Here is a 20,419-nt window from a genome sequence, read left to right as displayed (position 1 = left end):
AGATGCCTGTTGGTCCAGTTGACGGGAGGGGTACAGTCCTGTACTACGAAGACAGTGGAGCGCCTGAGGGCTCGCGCGATTATGCCACCCTCGTCTTGGTGCATGGGACGCAGTTCCACAGCGGTGCGTATCATAATTTCAGTATACCAAGACGGGAGCTGTACAACTGGCAGTATATAGGTGTTTTCAGGAAGATGATACCGTTCGCGTCAGCACGCAAATTGCGTTTGGTGCTAGTGAACTCGCGCGATTATCCCGGCTCGACGCGGTACTCGCCTGAAGAGCTAGACGGCTTATCGTCACCACAAAAAGAAGTACAGGCTGCCACGATCAGGACCCGAGGGCTCGAGTTTGCCGCTTTCATGCGTTGGTTCATTGAGATAGAGCGCATCCCACCCATCTTCGAGAAGGAAGGAGCAAGCCGCCCCTCGGGTGGTATCTCCTTACTTGGCTGGTCATCAGGAAACCTCCAGACGATCCCCTTGCTCGCGTATGCCAATGACTTGCCCCAAGACACCGCGGAAGTACTCGAGGGATACTTCCGTAGCTTCTTTATTCATGGTACGCAGCGCATCTAGAATTATCGTCTATTGTGAACGAGCCGTGTACCATTATGCGACGACAGACATCTCAGAAACCGCCATCGGCGCGCCTGCACTCGAGGGCCTCTACACGCCCATGCGTGACAAGTCGCTCAACGCCGAGCAGATCGCCGCGACCTTCCCGCTCTGGGTGTCAAGCTACTTCACGCAGGCAGTCGTCACGTTGGACACGGACGCTGAGACGCCGGGGTTCGGCGAGATGGTTGTCGCGCGCACAGCGCGGCACGAGAGCGACCCCGACCCGCGCTGGGTGCCAACCGTGGTGCGCATGGGTCCGGAGGGGGTTGCAGCGGTAAGCGACGCCAGCGTGATGCCACGCTCGCAAGTGCGAATACAGCTCGTGAACCCTGCTGTGTACGAAGACAACCTGCGTCGGGCTCTGTTTGAGTGCGAGACCGAAGACGGAAGCGGAGGAAAGAAGACCATTTGGCCGAAGCTCAGGGTGAATGTCGTGTGGTGTGACATGTCCACGGGGAGCTGCGTGTACGCCACCCATCGGGTTATGCACATGGCAAAGGCATACAAAGAACAGGGCAAAGGTCGGACTGTCGAGTTTCACCGGCTCGAGCAAGCGAACCACTTTGTAAGTGTTATGATGAAGCTTCTCGTCGGCATCGACCCATTTGTCCACAGGTTCATTGGGACGAGCCCGAGCGATTCGTCGAGTTCCTCGCCCAAATGATATGACAACCTCTCCGTACAGCACTTTCGGACTGAATTCGAAGGAATCTAGATGATCTCGACGGAATTTGCAATTCACTCGCATATCTACTTGTCGAAGTGAACGTCATCTTCTCTATGACAGCCTTGTACCATCTTTACAAGCGAAACCATTAAAGATGGTTGTCACCAGCTTGTATAAGCATATCTTGCTTCTCACTCATTGTGATGTCGAACCATGTGTCGGGACGCAAAGTCGCGCTGGGTGATCCGCAGGCAAAACTGGATAGAGTAGCGCCCAGCGAACGCGTGTTACACGTGACCATGTCGCGTTCCGCAGCTTACCCGTCGACGGGGGCCCCATTACGCCCTGCTGAAGCCGTCCGCCGAAACATCAGAGCGTGGGTGTGGTGTCGAGTAGGTGGTCAGATATCGAGCAGCGTACTGATGTCTGGGGACTCTGAGGCCTGTAGAAGTACTTTGTGTCTTGATGCGCCTGCTTGCGTAGGCGAGGCTATAGTCCACCAGAGCCCTTACTGCGTGGATTAGCCCGCTAAGGGTAGATTGTTAGCGGCACGGATCTTCGGGCTTGTAATTAGATCCGCTACATTCCCTGCGAAGCTAACAGCCCTAGTGCTGTAGTATCGCGGCCACCAGGCGTTGAGCCCTGTACTCAAACATGCGGCAGCTCGTGACCAGCCTGGAGATGCGTTCCTGCTCCGGAGCAGCCGACACTCGCCTGCCTCGACCATTCGCTCAGTGGCTTCATGCTTCCTGCCATGAACGACCGAGTTCATTGTCAAGATCCCTTGTGTCCAACTCTGGTATTCAATATCCATCAAGTGCGTCGGCGATTAGGCGTATAATAATGGGCTCATGGCTGAGATCTAGAGCCGATAAGCGCGCCCATCGCGGTGCAGCCATAGATCATCGTGGCGAAGTTGGACAACCGGCTATACCGTGTCCTCCACCCACTCAGGAAATGGCATTTTATTCGTGGTCTGCATAGGTGGACCAGATTACCGGCTGCGGGCAGTGCTATGTCATCACGTCGATATTTTCATCAATATCTCGCAGGCCCGCGGAATACGTATACACAACCTCGGACGATACCACCCTCACAATCTGTACGGGAGTTCCACAAAGACGTCGGTTCATATTGGATATTCCGATATTCAACGAAGCAAAGCCTAGCCATGGGGTTTCATCTTTCATTCCAGCCCGTCCAACGCCGGCTTGGACCACTTGTGATGACATCAGCGCAAGGTATGATATAGTAATGTACGATATATGACGTCCTTGATTGACAATGGTGCCGCAGGCCCGAAGTCTTCAGCTCGGGATCCCGATCAACACATGCTCTTCGCTGCCATCACGCCGCCATCTGGGCGCTTTCATTGCGTCCGGAGCATCGCTATCCTCAGTCGCAACGCTGAGAAGAAAGTGAATTTTAACGCTGTACAGTGCTTGGTCAATGCGAGACGAACCACCTACGGTGTCAACGACAGAGCTCCCCGCGGGACACCTCTGTGTGATGTCCGCCTCTATGCGAGGATATAACGAGCGAGCTCGATTTGCAACTCCTCGTCCGCTCCCCGCTGTCCACTTCACCAATGTTAGAAAGGTGAGACAAGCGCAAATCCATGAGAATGCTCATCTTAATTTCCCTGCTAGGACCTTGGTCACGAAGCCTACAATGGAAGCGCTGGCGGTACCGTGCAGATGGGGGGCGCATCCCTGTGGCATCCTTCTCGACGACGTCACGGCTTCGGGGATCGCTCGTCATCTCAAGGATCATCACTACAACGTCGGCGGCTGGCACAACAGATATCGCGGGCCTTGCCTTTGGCGGGGTGCCGACGGCGCATGTTGCAACAGAGACATGTTTTATGGAACATTTGGCAAACACACCGCGACGGTCCATCTGCAGACATTGAAGCGGACATGTCGTCTCTGCCATGCCACATTCTCCAGAGTTGACGCTCTTCGACGTCATGTGGACGCATATTGTCCGAAGACCTGAACACTAGTCTCCGCGGATCATTATGAGGACAATTGTCAGTGAATGCTCCAGTATGGACTACGCGCTAGAACTCACGTTGACCCAGATACCCAACGGACATATTCTGTACCGATTACAGCAGCTGATCTTTCCTCATGATCTGTTTACTGTGTTGTCCAGGTTGACCTTGGGCTATGATCCTCTCTTTACATCACCCCTATGGCCCGTCCTGTATGCTCTGTTTCGCTGTGGCCATGCCGGGGACCTAGTGTAAACTCCTATATCTGCGTATGACTGTGGGTAGCTTAATGATCTATGAGCATGCGTCAATTATCGCGCTATATTGTTGCATCACAATACGGAGCGACGCCTCATCGGTAGGAGTCTGTATAGCATAGGATGGCACAGAACGCAAGGTCGGATTCCAACTATCTGTTTCAAGTGTAGCTCGCCGACAACCCACGACGATGGCGAATGACGTACACGATACGTGCCTCAGAGGCCAACAAATCGGCGGTCGGATGTTATATGGAGCGTCGCAAACTTCAGCGATGTTTTGTATATCCCTGTTTCGAAGGAACACAGACAGCGTGTGCAGCACAGGAAAGTACGACGCAATGCTCAAGCTACAGCGATCAGTGCGCTGACACTGTTGATGCTCACGGCATCCGCAGCCTTCGCCAATCCCTCCAGCCGCTTCTTCTCTTCCTCAAGCATTTTCTGCTGCAATAGCACGCGTCGCGGGGTGACACGACGCCTCTCGGTGGTCGGCTTGAACTCGAAGCGATCCACACCCAGCGCCTTCAGCGTCTTGAGCTCCACCAGGCTGTACTCCTCCGGGTCTTCTCTGGCAAAGTTGAACGGCTCTCGGAGCGACACCGGGGGATTCGTGATGACGCGTGCCTCCCGGAGGTGGTTCTTTGACGCCGAGTGCAGCATGAGCGGGTGCATCAGCACAACGTCACCGATCTCGCCCGTGACCTCGACGAAGCGCGTGCAGCGCTTGATCTCCTTCAGGTGCGACCAGTAGTGGGGGTCGTCCTTCGGCTCCGCGCACGTGCTCGTCGATGGCGTGAATGAGAGTCCCGTGGGCAGCACGCCCTCGGGGTGTGCGGCGAGGTATGGCGCGATGAGGTCGACCCCGTCGGGCGAGATGTACGTGCCACCGCCGCGCGGCTTGATATCGGAGTAGAGTGGGATCACGAGCAGTGCCTGCTCGGGCGAGTCCAGGAAGTGCACGAAGAAGTCGCCGTCGACGTGCCAGTTGTCGAGTTCCTTGGGTGCGACGTGCTTGTCGGGCCCCTCGAGCTCGGGTGTGCCGAGGTTCACGATGAAACTGTCGCCCCAGGAGCTGCTTTGCTCATCGATGCGTTCTTCGCCGCCAAGCAGGTCTTGTATCGCATCCCAGGCCTAATGCTTGTTCAGACCTCCGAAGCTTTTGAAACAACGTTACAAGGCATACCTTGGGTGCAAATGTTGCGACAGATTCGCGTTTGTGCCATGGCATATGAATGCGCTCGCGGTCCCAGGTAGACTTGTCGTTCGGGTCAAGCCCGAGGCGTGTCCACATGTTCTTCGTCCACTCAGCTGCCTTCTCCTTCGTGAAACCCTGCTTGATGACGACGTAGCCATTCTCCATGAAGAAGTCAACTTGCTCCTCTGCCATTGGGGATAAGATATGTTGAGTCGTCGGGGTAGTTGGACGACTTACTCGAGAGATATTTGTACTCTTTCACCATCTTGTTGTAACTTGAGTCGTATACACGTACAACAAGACGTGGTGAAGCAGCGATTAGAGTGCTGAAGCATTCATGTCGTGCACTGTTGCCATAAATCCTGGCCGCAGCGGGGAATATTCGGCGCACCCGCACAGCTCTAGGTCATATGGCCCAGCTTGCGCTCATTCTGAATCCCCGACGGTAAGACCTCTGACGGGCTAGAGGATGTCTCATGGCTGTATAGTACTTGTAAAGCGAGAACGTGCCGAGGTCATGAGCAACGGCAGCTAGGGCTAGGCCATTGAAAGATAAGTGGTCAGTGTTTGATTGGTACTGACTGGATTTCATTCTATTGGCGAGTCGTGCTTGAGATTCCGCACGGCACGCCGAGGACTACGGAGCGGGAGTCATACCCATGAAATTAGGTTCCGTGATGAGCAACGAAACGCAGGCGGAGAGAGGTCACAGAAACTAGAGACAATGCCCATCATGGTAGCTTCGTGGTCGTAAGTATGGGACATGGCGTCATGAAGAAAACGTTCGGCATCGCCAAGGTTCTCCTCTGTGGTAGCCTGTAGGGCCAGTCGGATAGCCCGCTGGCAGACTCACGGTGCGCGCAGAAAGGCGCCCGTCAGGTGTAGCCTGCCCAGTTTTATTTGTAGGTTGCAAGATATTCGCAATCGAACTGAAGGATGTCAGGCACGCGCATCAGGCGTGCAGGGTGCTCTCGTACGCGAATTCATTGTTCATGTATCCTTCCAGGATGCCCAGAGCGATGCAGAGCGCACGCAGGACGTAGGGTCGAGCGGGTGGTCGCTGCTGACCCGCCTGTGGGCGGGACAATGCGTACGGCGACATGAGGAGGTCTCGTTTAGATACTAGCACAGACTCTAAGACTGCGGTCCATCCTACCGTAATACATTCTCTAACGCTACCGCGAGCGCGGGGTGTCTATCTATGTCTCGCTTCACGCGAGGTCTACTGTTATACAGCGTACACTGAGGAACGGCCTACTAGCAGGAAATCGCTACTACCTCTACACCTTTTGTAAGAAAAGCCAGGAAATACAGGACTTTCTAGAATAAGGGGAGCTTGAGAATAGCGTACAGGCTGTAGCCATCAGCTGTCCGTGAGGGACGATTATGTAATCTGCTATCTGCCATATTCGAAACTTCGAATATGCGGCGTTTATTGATGAGTTTCTTTCGATATTCGGAAGCCGGATGTCCTCCTTTTATTTCCTGCACCTCGTTGGTACTCCGGACAACATTCGGAGAGTGAATCCTTTGTTCACTCCAATGTAGGCAACTTTTCCAAGAAAGATACGTCACGCGCGCATCATTGAACTGAACAGTAAGCGTACTTTCCCATTTTCAAATCTACAGGCGCAGCATCTCCGGCGGCCGCAATGTAGGAAGTGGTCCACGAATCTCCGGTGGTATGCGCTAGCGGTGGCCAGATCCATTGCCAAGACGCGCGGTAACAAGGTCGGTGCTGCAACATTGTAGCCGCCTTCATGGGCTATGTGATTCATGTGATTCATGTTCATGTGGTAGTAGTCCCATGAAGGGCGGACAAAGTCTATCTTGCTCCAAACTACGCTATCCGTATCTGGCGTAATGAGTGCGACTGGCAAGTACGCAAATTGAACTCTCAACAATACTAACCTATATAAGGTTTGCGCAAATATATGGTGGCTCGAGCTGACAATCAATATACAGAATGACTATGAGCATTCGGAAACACTTCCATTTACGACGCTTCACAACTGCTTTTGTATGTAAATTAGGATCTCCGTGCGCTGCCCGCCTCCTTGATCGATGACAATGTCCCATGCTTCGGGTGCCACTGGTATGGCGGCGAGGTGCGTCCTGTGCGCAGCGTTATAGGGGTATACACTCAGACGTTTTGCTGCTCGATACGTCGTCACCCGTTCCTACAGAACCGCCAGCATCTGCCTCACTGTAAGTAATTCTCGAGGGGGGTCCCTCATAACCAGTGCGGCATTGTGCTGGATGATACCACAGCTGCCGGGGTCACCCGTCATTTGAAGGAGCATCATTTTGCGGATGGTCTCTGGAGTAACAGGGCGCGGGGCGACTGCCAATGGCAAGATAACAACGGTACTCAATGCAACAAGACTCTGCTCCACCAGAATTTTGGCAAGCACATCGCTACAGTGCACCTACGCTCGCTACGGCATCAATGTCCAGATTGTGGCGCAATACTTTCTCGAAGCGACGCTCTACGCCGTCATATTCGCTTTGGAAATTGCCATCTGGATGCATAAAGCAGTGATGGCACACTTGTTGCTGGTCGATGGTAAGTGCAGCCGCTGTCCCATCTAACTTTTGATGACTTCTTTCTGCAGATGTCTGACGCAGTTCTTAATGCGAAAAGAATTCTCCATCCATCGCTCATGTTGCTGGACTATAGACTTATTCAAGTATGCGTATCCCTATCGCACGGATATTTGTGTTCGGCTGCGATATGCTATATCATGCCTACGTACCCCTCGCCCTTTTTAAAGACATTCATCATGCCATCTGCATTGTTCTAGATCGGATTCAAATTACTTATACATACCTCCTATGTAATACTGCTACATAATCATGTGTCTTCGTTCTCGTGCTTCACAATCTTTCGACGGCATGTCCAGCAGCTTGCTACAGACACAGGAGCACTGAATGATCTTAAGTGCATAAACTACGGCTTATATTTATTCTTCGTCTATGGGCCAGATTTTCGTGCGTTGAAGAAACGCTCAAACGCGTGTCACTAAACGTGAACACGTGACCGCGTCTGTTGATTCCGCGCCACGACTGGTCCATGTTTGCGATTTTTGCGACCGAACAGTAAGTTGGACTCTGTAGATTCAACGTCGTTGTGGTCAGCGCCATAAGCGTCCGGGAATGTAACAATCTTCTCGGATCATGCGCGTTTGTAGCTGATAGAATTAATCCACGGCGAGCTTGAGCCTTGTGCTTCTGTGTGAATCCTTGATGATCAGGTGGAGGACAGCATACAGGATCTCACACGCGGTCAAAGTACGTTAGTTAGGCAAATGCATTGATCTCCGATATAGTGTCCTCAACTTGCTTTCCCCGGAGACGATGGGTTGTGCGTAAGGACTACGAGAGGAGGATCGAGATACAGCGCGAGGAACGCGGCGCCAGGAGTCGAAGGTCCTTGGTAGAGGAATAAAGTAGTGCATGGAATTACCAATGGAACATCGAACTTCGAGTGATCGGGTCGAAAGCGCGAGAGAGAGGAAAATGTATTAAAATTACTAGCGTAGACTCTGCGAGCAATTCCGAGCGAATCCTCGCAGCTTAAGTGCATGAACGACAATGCTGTGCTACGGTACGTGCACTAAGCAGCCAGTTCGCAGCAGCACTGCGTTCCTATACACAATACTTCCGCCGTGTTGTTACTCATCTTCTGCACGGATACTTGATCAGCGCGAGCATGACCGAGCTATTGCAGGCCCGACGGCGGTCGACGCGCCGCGACGATCCTGGCACTGCTGTAAAGCCGTCATCGCTGTGCGCGACCAACTTATTCCCTTGTGGCGAAGTTCCTGCCTATCGCCTCCCCAAACATGTTTCAGCCAAGTATACAATGAATCCACATTAACTTCCCAGCTTGTGTTTCATTGACCCCCGAAACCATGACAGATGTTTCCGTTGTGTCCGCCAGATTATGCAATGATCCTTACTGCAGTCAAAGGTCGATGTTTTGGTGCATGCAACGCCGTGCGCTCTCGTACTAGCAAATTCCTTTGGCCTAGAGCTTCATGATCACCAGACGGATCGCCGGGACTGAGGCCGATCTAAGACCCCACCGCTGTTGACGCGGACGTTAGACATTGAAACCTGGGATTGTGGCGAGCACATGCAATCGTATTTGGCATTGTTTGTAATACTTTGCGCGCGCCACGACTGGCAATCGACCTTGGCGCTTTTGGATTTCATAATTGAAAGTGTGGGTATCCTGGCTACAGCGTCCTACGACAATATTCGTATATTGCTCTGCAGGAAGAATATGTTCAAGTAGAATTCTCCGAAAAGACACTGAGAATAGAATTTTCTTTTTCTTGTGCATAAGGTGAAACCATGCACGTCAGCAAGGTGTTCCGAGACAATGAAAACAGAGATCAAAATTTTTACTCTAAAAGGGATATTGAATGGTGCTGAAAGAGCACGTCAAGTCACGTCTAATAAAGAACAAAATACGGAAATCACAAACAGGGCATCTGCAGCCCAGGAAATAATTAGGACTGTATCAATTTCTAATTTACATTTCATAGTTGCAATGAATACAGGTCGCAAAAAAATGAGTGCTCATATTGACATGAATGCGCACACAAAGAGATTAATTGGTGTCGACGCGCGGGGGTGAAATGTCTTATTTCCATTTGGGGGGCAGGGCATCCGTGTGCGGCGCGAATCGCGTCAAGGCACATCGCAGCAAGGAACACTAGATTGCATGAGTACGGAGAAGTATCCATGTATCTATGACTGTATAATTTGGACATTCTTGTATATTGATAATGCTGTAGCTGCGGAGAACGTATATGATGAAGCTGCGACGCGGCAAGCTGCAAGACAGCTTGCCCAGATCTTGAGCCCGATCCTGATTACTAACCGATCACCGTCTCGTGCCCAGACCCACCGCATCCGCATCCCACCACCGCATCCGCATCCCACCACCGCATCCGCATCCCACCACCGCGAGTCTGGGGCAGTTCAGTAGGCGCACCGCCCTTCCGTTTAGCGCCCGTTTAGCGCCGCCCGTGTAACGGTCACAGATCTTGATACCGCATCATTCCGTTGATATACCGAGCCTATTTAGGCAACTACTCCTAGCAACTTTCGCGCGCGCACCTGTTCTTCAGTGCTGCGAGCGTTGTGCAACAGAATGTATATGCACACTGTATATGTTTATTAATTCTTGTATTTGAATTCAATTGTAAAAACATTCCTTGAACCCCTCAACCATAAATGCATCAGGCCATTGCTGAGCTGTGAACAGTCGTCTTATGTTGCTTTTAAATCTGCTGTGTAGTCTTCTGCCTCTTATAGTATACATTGGCATGGTTCATATTCGGTCAATTGGTAACAGTGAAGTACAGGCGGGCAGGTGCGCGCGCGAAAGTTGCTAGGAGTAATTGCCTAAATAGGCTCGGTATGGAATGATGCGGTATCAAGATCTGTGACTGTTGAACGGGCGCTAAACGGAAGGGCGGTGCGCCTACTGAACTGCCCCAGACTCGCGGTCGTGGGGTGCGGATACGGTGGGTCTGGGCACGAGACCAACCGATCAATTTCTCAGGGAGGGATTGCCCGTCCCCATGGACCCATGGACAGTAAGTTGGAGTCGACAGATTCACCATTGTCATGGTCAATAAGTGGCCCGCAGCCTACCCATCTTCTCCTATCGTGCGTATTTGTGACTAATGGGCTTAAACCCAAGGTGCGCTTGTGCTTGTGCTTGAGTCCTCAATGATCTGATAGAGGTCATTATAGTACAGGTTCACACACGCGCTCAAAGAGCGAGAGCTAGAAGAACGCTATTGGTCTTTGCCATTTCTTCTATAGAAGATAGATCCTAGAGATCGACCTCATTTTGCTTTCCCCAGAGACGACTGCCATCGTTGTCCACGACCAGCCTATGCTTGTACCCGTGGCGAAGTCCCTATGTATCGCCTCCCCAAACATGTTTCAGCTAAGTGTACAATGGGTCTACATTAGATTCTGGGCTCGTGTTTCACTGAAAGAATTATCAAGACACTCCAAATTACCACAGATGTCCCCGTCGTGTCCATCTGCCGTGTCATTCGGCATCAGGACGTTTCTCGACTATAGAACTCCATGGTTACCTGACGGATCACAGGGACTGGGGTCCAAGACTGCACCGCTGCTGGGAGCACCTTTCGGTATAGCCGAGTTCTTTTGTTCGCCGGATGATAGATACAAGGGAGAAAAGACCGTTCCGTGACACCGTGGTTCTCTAATATTGTCCATTGTTGTAGGTTCAGGGCCGTTCAAGAAGTTTATTTGAAACAAGCGGCCTAGGCAATACTGGCGCTGGAACCATGCAAGTGGCTGAGAGCGCTCTCATGGATATCCTCAGATTATCCCATGATAACCGCCCCTCTGCGGTCAGTAACATATTCTCACCGCCTCTGGATTTATTGCAGCAGATGAATCAGGTGTTAGCACAGCGTGACTCTCCCGCACTCCTGTTCGTTCGAATTTTGACCATCAACATAATGGCCGAATTCTTCCACACATTTTGCATTATACAAGAGTAAAGGAAGCAGCAGACGAAGTATACGGGGATTAATTGCCGTGTCCTATGGTCCTCCGGGTCAAATATGCGCCTGTGATACACAACCTTTGAATGACCTGTCGAGCGCCCATCAGTCCAATTGCCCAAGCGTGATCCACGCCCTACATCCTTCTAGATCTATCTGCCACTGGTTTCAATCGCATCTCATAGCCAATCCCCAGGTACGTTCGCATACACAGTGGTAACGCGATTGACGCACATTGATCAGTGATCAGTGGGATCTGTAAATATCACACCGCCTTGTCTAATATAGATGTCATGCGTCCCGCAGCGGTTAAAATGTGCACCACACCGAAAAAAATCAGAATCACTCGATTTCGGAAGATAACTAAGTTAAGGCAGGAACGGATCATAGCAAATAGCAGTTAAAACAGTGAAATCATAAAGGCGCTATAATGTGTGTCGATGGGAAATGCCCTGGTTGTACGTACTCCTTGCTCATTCATATCATTCTCAAGCGAGTGCATGTCCAACTACTGTTCCCAGGGGTAGAGAAATATCAACGTCTGGATAGGACCAAGTTGTGGTAATCCGTACCTAATGGGGCGTCCATATTCAGCCCGCGGGAGCAGCGTTACCAGCCGCAGAGCAATAGGAATGAATGTGTCGCGAAAGCGCATCGCTCCTGGCGAAAACCTCGCCGCAGTACGGGCACTCGCGCTGCATAACAAGTAGGTGGACCGCAGCTACGTGTTTGCCGAGGTTGCCACAATACATCTCAGAGGCACAGGTGCCGTCGTCGGTCTGCCATTGGCAGGTGGCGCGATCTCGCGGGTGCCAGTTGGCGAAATGGTACGTCTTCAGATGCTTGTTGATCCCGGCGGCGCTGATGTCGTCCAAGGAAACGTTGCAGGGCGTATGACCCCAGCAGCATTGAACATTAGTCGAGGACATGATGAGGTGAACGATGAACGTTTGTCTGTCCGGTGAGGAAACTTATTTAGTGGGATACAGTCCGAGGAAATGAGCACTCCACTCACCGGTGGACTTGGGAGAGGATGTTGCTCGGTTGTTGTCTGAAGGAGGAGGTAGGACTGCCTTCTCTTTATACCAGTCCCCGATGTTCAGAGCTCTTGTCAAGCGGCAAAATTCACCTTGTCAACGACGGCAACATACCTGGATATCCAGACGCATGGCAGCGCCATGTAAGCGAGTGGTGGACGAAGTGATGGCAGCAGTACAGACCGGAAATATGACCTCGGAGTTTCAGTCTTCAAATTTTACGTTCTTCAAAGCGCCAGAATAGGTATCATGAATTATGTGATATGGCGTAAATATATACTGATGAACGGGCTAGACACCAAGAAGGGACGATGCGTCTAATCGGTGTTGCATGGATGTGCATCACTTGCGATTGGGAGCAGACGGGCGTGGCAACGGTGAGTCTTTGGGACAGTTGTCGGACTTAACCGGTGCCATATTGCTAATATTCCGGGCCAACTATTGAAGATATCTCACAATTTATGTGCGACAGCTGCTCGCACGACGCACAGCCGCGGACGCTTACAGCGCATCCTTGATACTTGACAGCAACAACGAATGCCTCATGGATTACTAGACGTTTAAGGTTGGTTTGCATTCGGCAGATTTCACATACGTCTACACGAACGCGTCGCTCGTGTTCATGTCTGAAGCTCGGCGCCCAAGCAAATCGACTAGGGTTTTGAAATAAGTACCCTCATGACCGCTTACGGAAACGCGGCGCTTAAGAATAACCAACGTGCTCTCGGCGTTTGATTGTGTCTCAGGTAAGATGGCGCCCATCGCCCTGCTTTGACAACGCAAGCGTCATCACAACCATCGCCTGACGGTGTAGCATTGTGATATACAAAAATGCCGGGACATCGCCGAACACTGTCAAGAACCCTGTCTCATTGTCTCATGTTGCAGCATCACCGCCAGTGAAAAAATTGGACCATTTTCGCTGTCAGAGTGTTTTACAAGTAATCTCATGACTGGGATTATATCTCAAACTTGCGATTGGGAAAATACCACTAATCGCGTATGACAATGCAGCCTCGCTTTGATATGTCATGGCATGTTTGCGCACAGACAGCCATATAACACGACCCCTGCTGACGCCGGTGGAAGGCCCATCAGGTCGCGCGCATGTCTTCTTTACTCTCGACTCGAGAGCTCAGCACAGTATCAGTAGTGGATTAATTGAAGGCATCCTCTGCGGTACCCTTGCCTTGCTTGTACGTTACGCTGAGACGCGGAACTCTCAAGCACAACGCATGCTTTCCATGCTAGAGCTCCACAACCTCCCGTCTCTCGGCCATCGCCGAGGAGCTTGAACCAGCGTTTCTGTGAGGAGGTATGAGCATCGATAGCGGCATGGTTATGAGCCCGATCTGTAGTTACCCCACACTCGCGTTCAAAATCACCACACTGGTCCGATGTGATTGACAAAGGCGGTGACGGATTTAGGCGTCTCTTGAGCTTGACGCTCGTCGGAGGGTATCATCATGCATACAGGTAGAGCCTTGCACCACGAACTTGCAGGTGTATAGTGCTTATGGGAGCGGGCGGTCTTCTCCCGCCCGCGCGCTTAGTAGCAATCGGAGTGCAACCTACAGTGCTCATGCATCACACAGCTATGTGCTGGCGACGCGCCAGTAGCGACGACGTTGCGGCGGAATGTGCCTCTGCCGAGCCGTTTCTATCGGACAAATGTCGCCTTTGACAGGTTCTGCCTGCGTGGAGGGCCGAGATGCTGCCGACAGGATCTTCGCCCAGGCAGCGAAGGTGAAAGTGATGGCTTCAACAATTCATCGGGGATTTCCCACAGGGCGACTGAGAAGAGGTGACGATCTCACCATTAATCATTCCGGGATAACAGCGGTGGCGGTACTCACTGGAGGCTACTTCGATTGATAAATCGATCGTGAGACGTAGCGGAGGAAGTGATATCGAAGACCTCAGGCGAAGCCTTCGCAGATACCTCTGCATGGCGATGTCCTAATTTGGACCACATGCGTCTAGACACAATCCAAGTGCGTTGACGAGCGGCTTGTAATGCTTATGTTCATAAGAAAGGGCATTGTACTGTGATCGTTGGACTAACTTGATCTTCCCGTCGCACATATGTGGAGTGAGCAATTGTCATTACAACATACGCGCGCGCGAAATCCTATTTCGAGCTCAAGTATGCTCATACTTCTGGCAGCTGGCCTGCCGGTACGTGTTGGTGTCCCTCTAAGCGCAGCGTAATTGATGCCGCAATGCCAACCACTGACCTTTGAAGGCTGTTGGCTCACAAGCATATAGGCGCGTATCCGTCAGGACCATTCCAGTCGCCGAAGGGGGCCACGGGCCCTGCAAATAGACACTATCTCCGTTGGACTACGGATTTGCGCGCGCACCGATAATGCCTTTCCAACAAGACGCACCTTCAGGTCCTCCCGATGATCAGCAAGCCGGTTATATGTGCGCTTCCTCCTGCGGCTTCGAGGCTGCAAAATTCACTGGATGAATGCGACATCGATGTTGAAGAGAAGATAGCAAACGAGTGAACCCAGTGTCGGCTGACCGCTGTCAGTAGTGGTTGGTAAAGGTCGGTAGAGATTTCCCCCGAGGTACCGATATTGCAAAGGCGGATGCCACCTTCAGATCGTACAGCTTCCCTGGTCGGGTGTGTCAGTCGCCGCTGAAGAATTGCAAAGCAGTGCGTGGTGAAACAAATCAGCTAGCAACGTACGCAGCCTTGGGCGCCCCGTACACGTCGCATCGTATGTTCTCATGCCTCGGGGAGCGACGGAGTGTCCTGAGCTTATAAAGTCCTGAAAAGGCAACAAGATGCCCCGCTAGCCTGCAACGCTGCCACAACGATGCACGACGGACGGCTCCTCAACGCTTACGGCTAATGCATTCTGATTCGCTTCATTGAGGTATTGACGTATAATCTGACTGTTGACTTGTCACTTAGGCGTACAGCATTATCAGCACTACCATAAATTCAGCAAGACGATCCGTAGTACAACTAGGGAAACTACACCTCTGGCCACACCGCCGGAACCACCCACACTGTCCGCTTTTGACCCAAGCGCATTGGTCATACGCTACTGCCAGCCATCTCCGGAGTTGCGTACAAGAATGCGAGCGTTGTTCACAAACGCTCGGATGAGCTCGTCAAATGCGCCCCGCTCGCTCTCAGATACGTTAGGATCACCCCGCTTAGCTGCGGTCGAGAGGAGGTATTCTGGGCGTGCAAGCTCTACCTCCAGTTCATGCAGGACTTCAGGCTACACATTAACAGAAGATCAGCGGCTAGTTGACAATCCATAAACATACGGGAACCTTTGACGACGCGCCGAAGGTCGACGTGACTTGCGTCAAGTCAACAATGAATTCCTCGTGTGTGTAGCTCATCCGGTCCTTTTTTCGGGTATGTGTCGCCGTTCCTATGGGCTGTGGAACTGCCGCAGACTCAGTATATATGGGGCTGCCGAGAGTCTGTGCATACTGACCAGGAATTTCGACATTGACGCTGATACGCCAGTCTGCTGCGCGTTTGGGGCTGTAGATGTCTAGGCTTCCAAGGCGGACTTTCTGCACGCATGCCTGTACCGCGCCCGACTTCTCATCTCGCGTGACACGAACCTTTTCGCCTCGGCCATCTGGTGCGGCGTAAAACGAATCGACGAGGTGAAGATGGGCATAGTTCATCTCAGATGGGGTGGAAGATGTTGTCTTCAGGTTGTTCAACAATGTGTTGAAATGTTTATGCTGGATCTGCAGAGTCCATGATCCAATTGGGATAATGTGGAGAAACATAAGCGGAATGATCGTACTGGAGACATGTTTGATTCGAAGCGACAGTCAACTGAATTTGGCATGATAACTATGCATAAAGCAGTGACAAAAGGGTGTATTGCAGCGAGGTAAGAAAAGTGAAACATGAGAAGACTACGTGTAGTGAACGAAGCGTACGCACTCGTCTCGACCAGCACTGGCAGGCTCAGGCGCTGCCCACTCACTTTGTCCCGCAGAACACCGACTTTTGCCTCAACCTCAACCCCGTTCGCGCCCTCGGGGCGTTGGCCAATCATGTGGTGTATGAAGTCGGCGACTTCACGAATAAATTCGTCCAGGGGCTCGACACCGAGTATAGACAACGACAATGGTGGGAGATTCGAGGGGCTACGTCCAGAGCCGTTGGAACTGCCGTTATTCATGCTAGGACCGCGGTGGCTGGAAGATGAGGATGGTGGTGCAGGTGGCGGAGTATGGCGGGCGCGCTTTGTCGGACGTTGATACTCGTGGTCTCTGCTGTCCATAAGCTATCCTGTTGCAATAAGAGCCTGTAACCGAATCGCAAGTTTTAGCGAGGACAACTGACTTAGCGAGAGGCAAGCAGGATGGTAGTTAGCAGCAAGGCGCGTATACCAGATGCGGTCACGGGCCTCGCGCGGATGAACGCGAGCGTCAGCTGGGCGTCTCCGAGGGCGTCTTCAATCTGACCGCTGCTGCCGCTGCCGTGATGGGCCCTTGACCTCGGACAATCATCTTGACGACATTCTACCCTGCAATGCTGCGAGCAGCGCGTATCTGTCCTCGTCTTGCTCGACACCACGCGCAATGGCGTAGTGTAACCACCTCGTCGTCTATCCAGACACCACACGGGCACCTGCCCTCCACTCAGTCGCCCATCATCTCGGAACTCAAGTTCTTCAACTCAGTCACAGGGGACGGCACGCAAATTCCTACTTACAGGGTCCTTGATGGGGGTGGGAAGCCAATTGAGGGTGCTCAGGTGCCAGAGGTACGTACATTGCATATCGCAGCAACCACCTGCTGATATTTGGTCGAGCAGCTCGATGAGGCAGTGGCAAGAAGAATGTAAGCTCACTAAGGCCGTAAAGGTTATGTACCGCTTATGAAGCTTAGGTATGAGCAAATGGTCCAATTGCCGACTATTGACAATCTCATGTACCAAGTACAACGACAAGGCAAAATCCCCTTCTACGTATGGCTCTAAACCACTTCTCCATGGCCCTCGTCCTGATATTTGCCTTCAGATGACACATGTGAGCTGATGGCCATCTGGGAGTCTCATCCGCGTTCAAATGACTTTGATTAGTACGGAGAGGAAGCTACGCTCATTGGCTCAGCAGCTGCTCTGGCACTGGATGACGAGTAAGTTTGCATATCTGTATCTGCCACGCTTGACAGCTGAAAGAACTTGTCTCCGAGAGTGCTTGGTAAGCTGTCAATGATAGCAAGTATTGGGATAGCGCCATGACCGCCTGCAGCGCAGTATCGTGAATTAGGCATTCTTTTATGGCGCGACTGGCCCATAGATGCGCTCATGAATTCGTGTTTTGGAAATTGTGAGGACATTGCTTCCAAGGGGAAGCAGATGCCTATGGTACGCTCTCTAGGCGCCCTATCATTGCATATTGTAACATTGTCGATTGCTAGCATATCGGCTCTGCCGCTCATCACTTCCATATGATCTCGTCGCCATTAGCGACTCAAATTCCCCAGGCAGCAGGGGTTGGCTTCGCCCTCAAGCGCGATCCGGCACGACGAGGCAAGAACTGCGCCGTGGTGTACTTCGGCGAAGGTGCGGCATCCGAGGGCGACTTCCATGCCGGTATGATGTTTGGTAAGCCCGTCATTCAGTCTTAATCTCACGCGTCTGAGCTGCGGACACCTCCTGAATACTGACATCTTGATGGTATAGCATCTACGATCCCCTCGCCAACACTTTTCATCGCGCGCAACAACGGCTTTGCGATCTCGACTCCGGCCTCGGAACAATATTATGGTGACGGCATCGCGGCGCGCGGGCCGGGGTACGGCGTGCATACCATCAGAGTGGACGGAAATGACGTCCTGGCTATGTACAATGCGACCAAGGAGGCACGCAGGCTTTGTATTGAAGAGGGCCGTGGCGTACTCCTTGAGGCCATGTCCTACCGGTGAGCACCGTTATGGGCATGTAAAAACATCCGTCGCCAAATTGAATTAACAGTGTCGGGCACCACTCGACCTCGGACGACTCCTTTGCCTATCGCGGGCGACAAGAGGTTGAAGACCGAAAGCGGCTCGATAATCCGCTCTCACGCTTCCGCCTCTTCCTTGAGTCGCGTGGCTGGTGGAGTGCCTCAGACGAAGAGGAGCTCCGTTCACGATTAAAGAAAGACGTGCTCGCAGCGTACAGGCGTGCGGAGACGTTGCCTCGGCCGCCTGTGAGCGAGATGTTTGACACGGTGTATGGCGGCGAGGAACCGTGGACAATCGTGAGTGCGCTATCATAGACCTGAAGATTTCGATCATGATTGTGGCGCTGCAGACAGAGAACAGGGAGGAGCTGAAGAGGCTCCTCAAGAAGTACGGGCAGACATGGGGACCGTGGCAGGCTGAATTGCAGAAGCACAAAGGGGCGGGCCAGGATCTCATGGGATCGTGAGCTAAGCGAGATCCGCATCAAGGCACGTCTGTTGGCTGCCTGCGCTGCGCGTTGATTGTACTAGTGGGAGATAGATCTGTGGCGTACTTCTGTGACACTGCAGGACGGTATCCGATGTCATGTATGGTTTGGAGGTATGGAAGGAAGAACCATGCGTGATCGCCGTGTCGCATGTCTTGATCCATCGTCTGCTGCGTCGCGATGATGAATAGCTCGCGTTGTCTGTTCCTTGGCCTGTCCCATTTAATCCTTCAGGTGTCTTGTCTGCGCGCGGTGATTGGGGATCCATGTAGCCGGAAAATCTTTTTCTTCTGAGATTGTCCGTTGTGGGCTGACAGTCTCCATTATGGTTCTGACTACTCGGCTCGCACTAAGGTTATTTTCCGCAGACGTCTGGACTGGTCACTGCACTTGACGTGGATTTGGTGTGTTACTACTCATTAGTCTCCGATGGCCAATACAAACAGCTATTCGCATCATGAGCATGCGATTCTATTCGGCTGACACTCAGCAATGTATCGCTAGCATCGAACCTAGGAACAATCACTCTCTCTCAGCATACACCCAGCGGCTAGTTCTCCACCCCAAGACGGACTTTAGTTTGTCGAGATCGGTCCCGCGCTGACTGCCGTGAGCGCTCACACGCAGTCCGCGAAGGTTATCAGATTGATTGTTCCCACGAAGCGGGCCCTCGAGAGTTCGCAGAAATACACTGCCTTCTCGTGAGAGAACGAGCAGGCCAGCTTCGCAATGTGATTCCTCTATAGACAGCTGGACGCGGAGATATGCTCGAGCTGCGGTGTCTCGCCAGGTTCCTGGCGGACGATGGCACGCCGTCCATCCGACACTGGGCCACATGGCTTCCTGTGATGTGTTGGCTGCCGTTAATTCCTGAATTCCAAATCGTGTCGCGGATCGACGCCCGTACCTTCATTCATGAATGGACGCGGAGGAGCTCGATGGACACACGGTGTCTCCAGATTCGGCAAATGTGTCCGATGTTCCCGAGCCAGGACACTGCATGCGTCAACGGCGTCTCCCAATTTGATTTGCTCAAGGAATGAATAATGTGTATGTGTCAGGATGGTACGTGCCTGAGCCGGGATGCGGGCATGGGCGGACTGGCGATGGGATACACTCCTATGCCACGGGAGCTTGCACGACAGGTTAGCCCGAGACAGACAGCTCGCTGGCCTGACCTGGCCAGTAGACTCTGCTATAGGCACCCGGAGTCCCGGAGACGCGAACTCTGATGTGCAAGACGTTACGATACGTACAAGAATATAATACTGCGCGGCCGGGAGTCAAACCTCACCGAGATCCCGGACGACTGATGCAACACGACGCGCTGCAGGACTTTGCCCGCGATCGGCTGACCCACCCAAATGAACGCTGACGCGCTGCAGTATATGATATCGCCCGCGATCGGCTGACCAACCTAAATGAACGTCGCCCGGTCCAGGGTGGCGCTTCTCATCAACCAACGAAGCCACGAGATGTGTCAGTTCATATCCGCTGCACTAGCCGCGCAACCGCGGGGTCTACGGCGTCTGAACCGTGTCGGGGCGCGATCTGACGGCCACGCCAAATGATGGAGATCCTGAATCGCAACCCAGCAAGTAAGCTTCGCAGGTCATACAGGAGGGCGACACAACCTCCGATTCTG

General features: G+C 52.4%; 7 protein-coding genes across 7 annotated transcripts; 4 read left to right on the top strand and 3 right to left on the bottom strand.

Annotated features, from left to right (window-relative positions):
• Positions 1–2: 2 nt before the first annotated feature.
• Positions 3–1,289, top strand: POSPLADRAFT_1048487 (hypothetical protein; the record flags this gene model as incomplete). The annotated part of the gene is made up of 4 exons (XM_024479528.1): positions 3–123; positions 181–561; positions 626–1,185; positions 1,236–1,289. The coding sequence occupies 4 exons, from the start codon at positions 3–5 to the stop codon at positions 1,287–1,289; spliced, it is 1,116 nt and encodes a 371-aa protein (XP_024336857.1).
• Positions 1,290–2,958: 1,669 nt separating this feature from the next.
• On the top strand, positions 2,959–3,285 carry POSPLADRAFT_1149393 (hypothetical protein; the record flags this gene model as incomplete). Its single annotated transcript, XM_024486298.1, has 1 exon — positions 2,959–3,285. The coding sequence occupies one exon, from the start codon at positions 2,959–2,961 to the stop codon at positions 3,283–3,285; it is 327 nt and encodes a 108-aa protein (XP_024336856.1).
• A 600-nt stretch (positions 3,286–3,885) lies between these two features.
• On the bottom strand, positions 3,886–5,003 carry POSPLADRAFT_1048486 (hypothetical protein; the record flags this gene model as incomplete). Its single annotated transcript, XM_024479527.1, has 3 exons — positions 3,886–4,674; positions 4,727–4,923; positions 4,976–5,003. 3 exons carry the CDS (start codon positions 5,001–5,003, stop codon positions 3,886–3,888), a joined length of 1,014 nt encoding a protein of 337 aa, XP_024336855.1.
• A 1,805-nt stretch (positions 5,004–6,808) lies between these two features.
• Positions 6,809–8,186, top strand: POSPLADRAFT_1149145 (hypothetical protein; the record flags this gene model as incomplete). Its single annotated transcript, XM_024486275.1, has 6 exons — positions 6,809–6,846; positions 6,925–6,946; positions 7,163–7,304; positions 7,367–7,428; positions 7,993–8,029; positions 8,068–8,186. The coding sequence occupies 6 exons, from the start codon at positions 6,809–6,811 to the stop codon at positions 8,184–8,186; spliced, it is 420 nt and encodes a 139-aa protein (XP_024336854.1).
• A 3,705-nt stretch (positions 8,187–11,891) lies between these two features.
• Positions 11,892–12,230, bottom strand: POSPLADRAFT_1149540 (hypothetical protein; the record flags this gene model as incomplete). Its single annotated transcript, XM_024486317.1, has 1 exon — positions 11,892–12,230. One exon carries the CDS (start codon positions 12,228–12,230, stop codon positions 11,892–11,894), a length of 339 nt encoding a protein of 112 aa, XP_024336853.1.
• Positions 12,231–15,397: 3,167 nt separating this feature from the next.
• POSPLADRAFT_1149485 (hypothetical protein) lies at positions 15,398–16,513 on the bottom strand (the record flags this gene model as incomplete). The annotated part of the gene is made up of 5 exons (XM_024486310.1): positions 15,398–15,580; positions 15,636–15,754; positions 15,806–16,070; positions 16,130–16,179; positions 16,273–16,513. The coding sequence occupies 5 exons, from the start codon at positions 16,511–16,513 to the stop codon at positions 15,398–15,400; spliced, it is 858 nt and encodes a 285-aa protein (XP_024336852.1).
• A 353-nt stretch (positions 16,514–16,866) lies between these two features.
• Positions 16,867–18,942, top strand: POSPLADRAFT_1075445 (hypothetical protein; the record flags this gene model as incomplete). Its single annotated transcript, XM_024482817.1, has 11 exons — positions 16,867–17,100; positions 17,152–17,177; positions 17,226–17,304; positions 17,357–17,365; positions 17,419–17,474; positions 17,532–17,539; positions 17,591–17,706; positions 17,760–17,946; positions 18,025–18,262; positions 18,316–18,583; positions 18,637–18,942. The coding sequence occupies 11 exons, from the start codon at positions 16,867–16,869 to the stop codon at positions 18,751–18,753; spliced, it is 1,338 nt and encodes a 445-aa protein (XP_024336851.1). The 3' UTR covers positions 18,754–18,942.
• Positions 18,943–20,419: the final 1,477 nt, after the last annotated feature.

Source organism: Postia placenta, assembly GCF_002117355.1.
Source record: "Postia placenta MAD-698-R-SB12 unplaced genomic scaffold POSPLAscaffold_11, whole genome shotgun sequence".
Taxonomy (NCBI): domain Eukaryota; kingdom Fungi; phylum Basidiomycota; class Agaricomycetes; order Polyporales; family Adustoporiaceae; genus Rhodonia; species Rhodonia placenta.
This window is presented reverse-complemented; position numbering and strand designations above follow the sequence as displayed.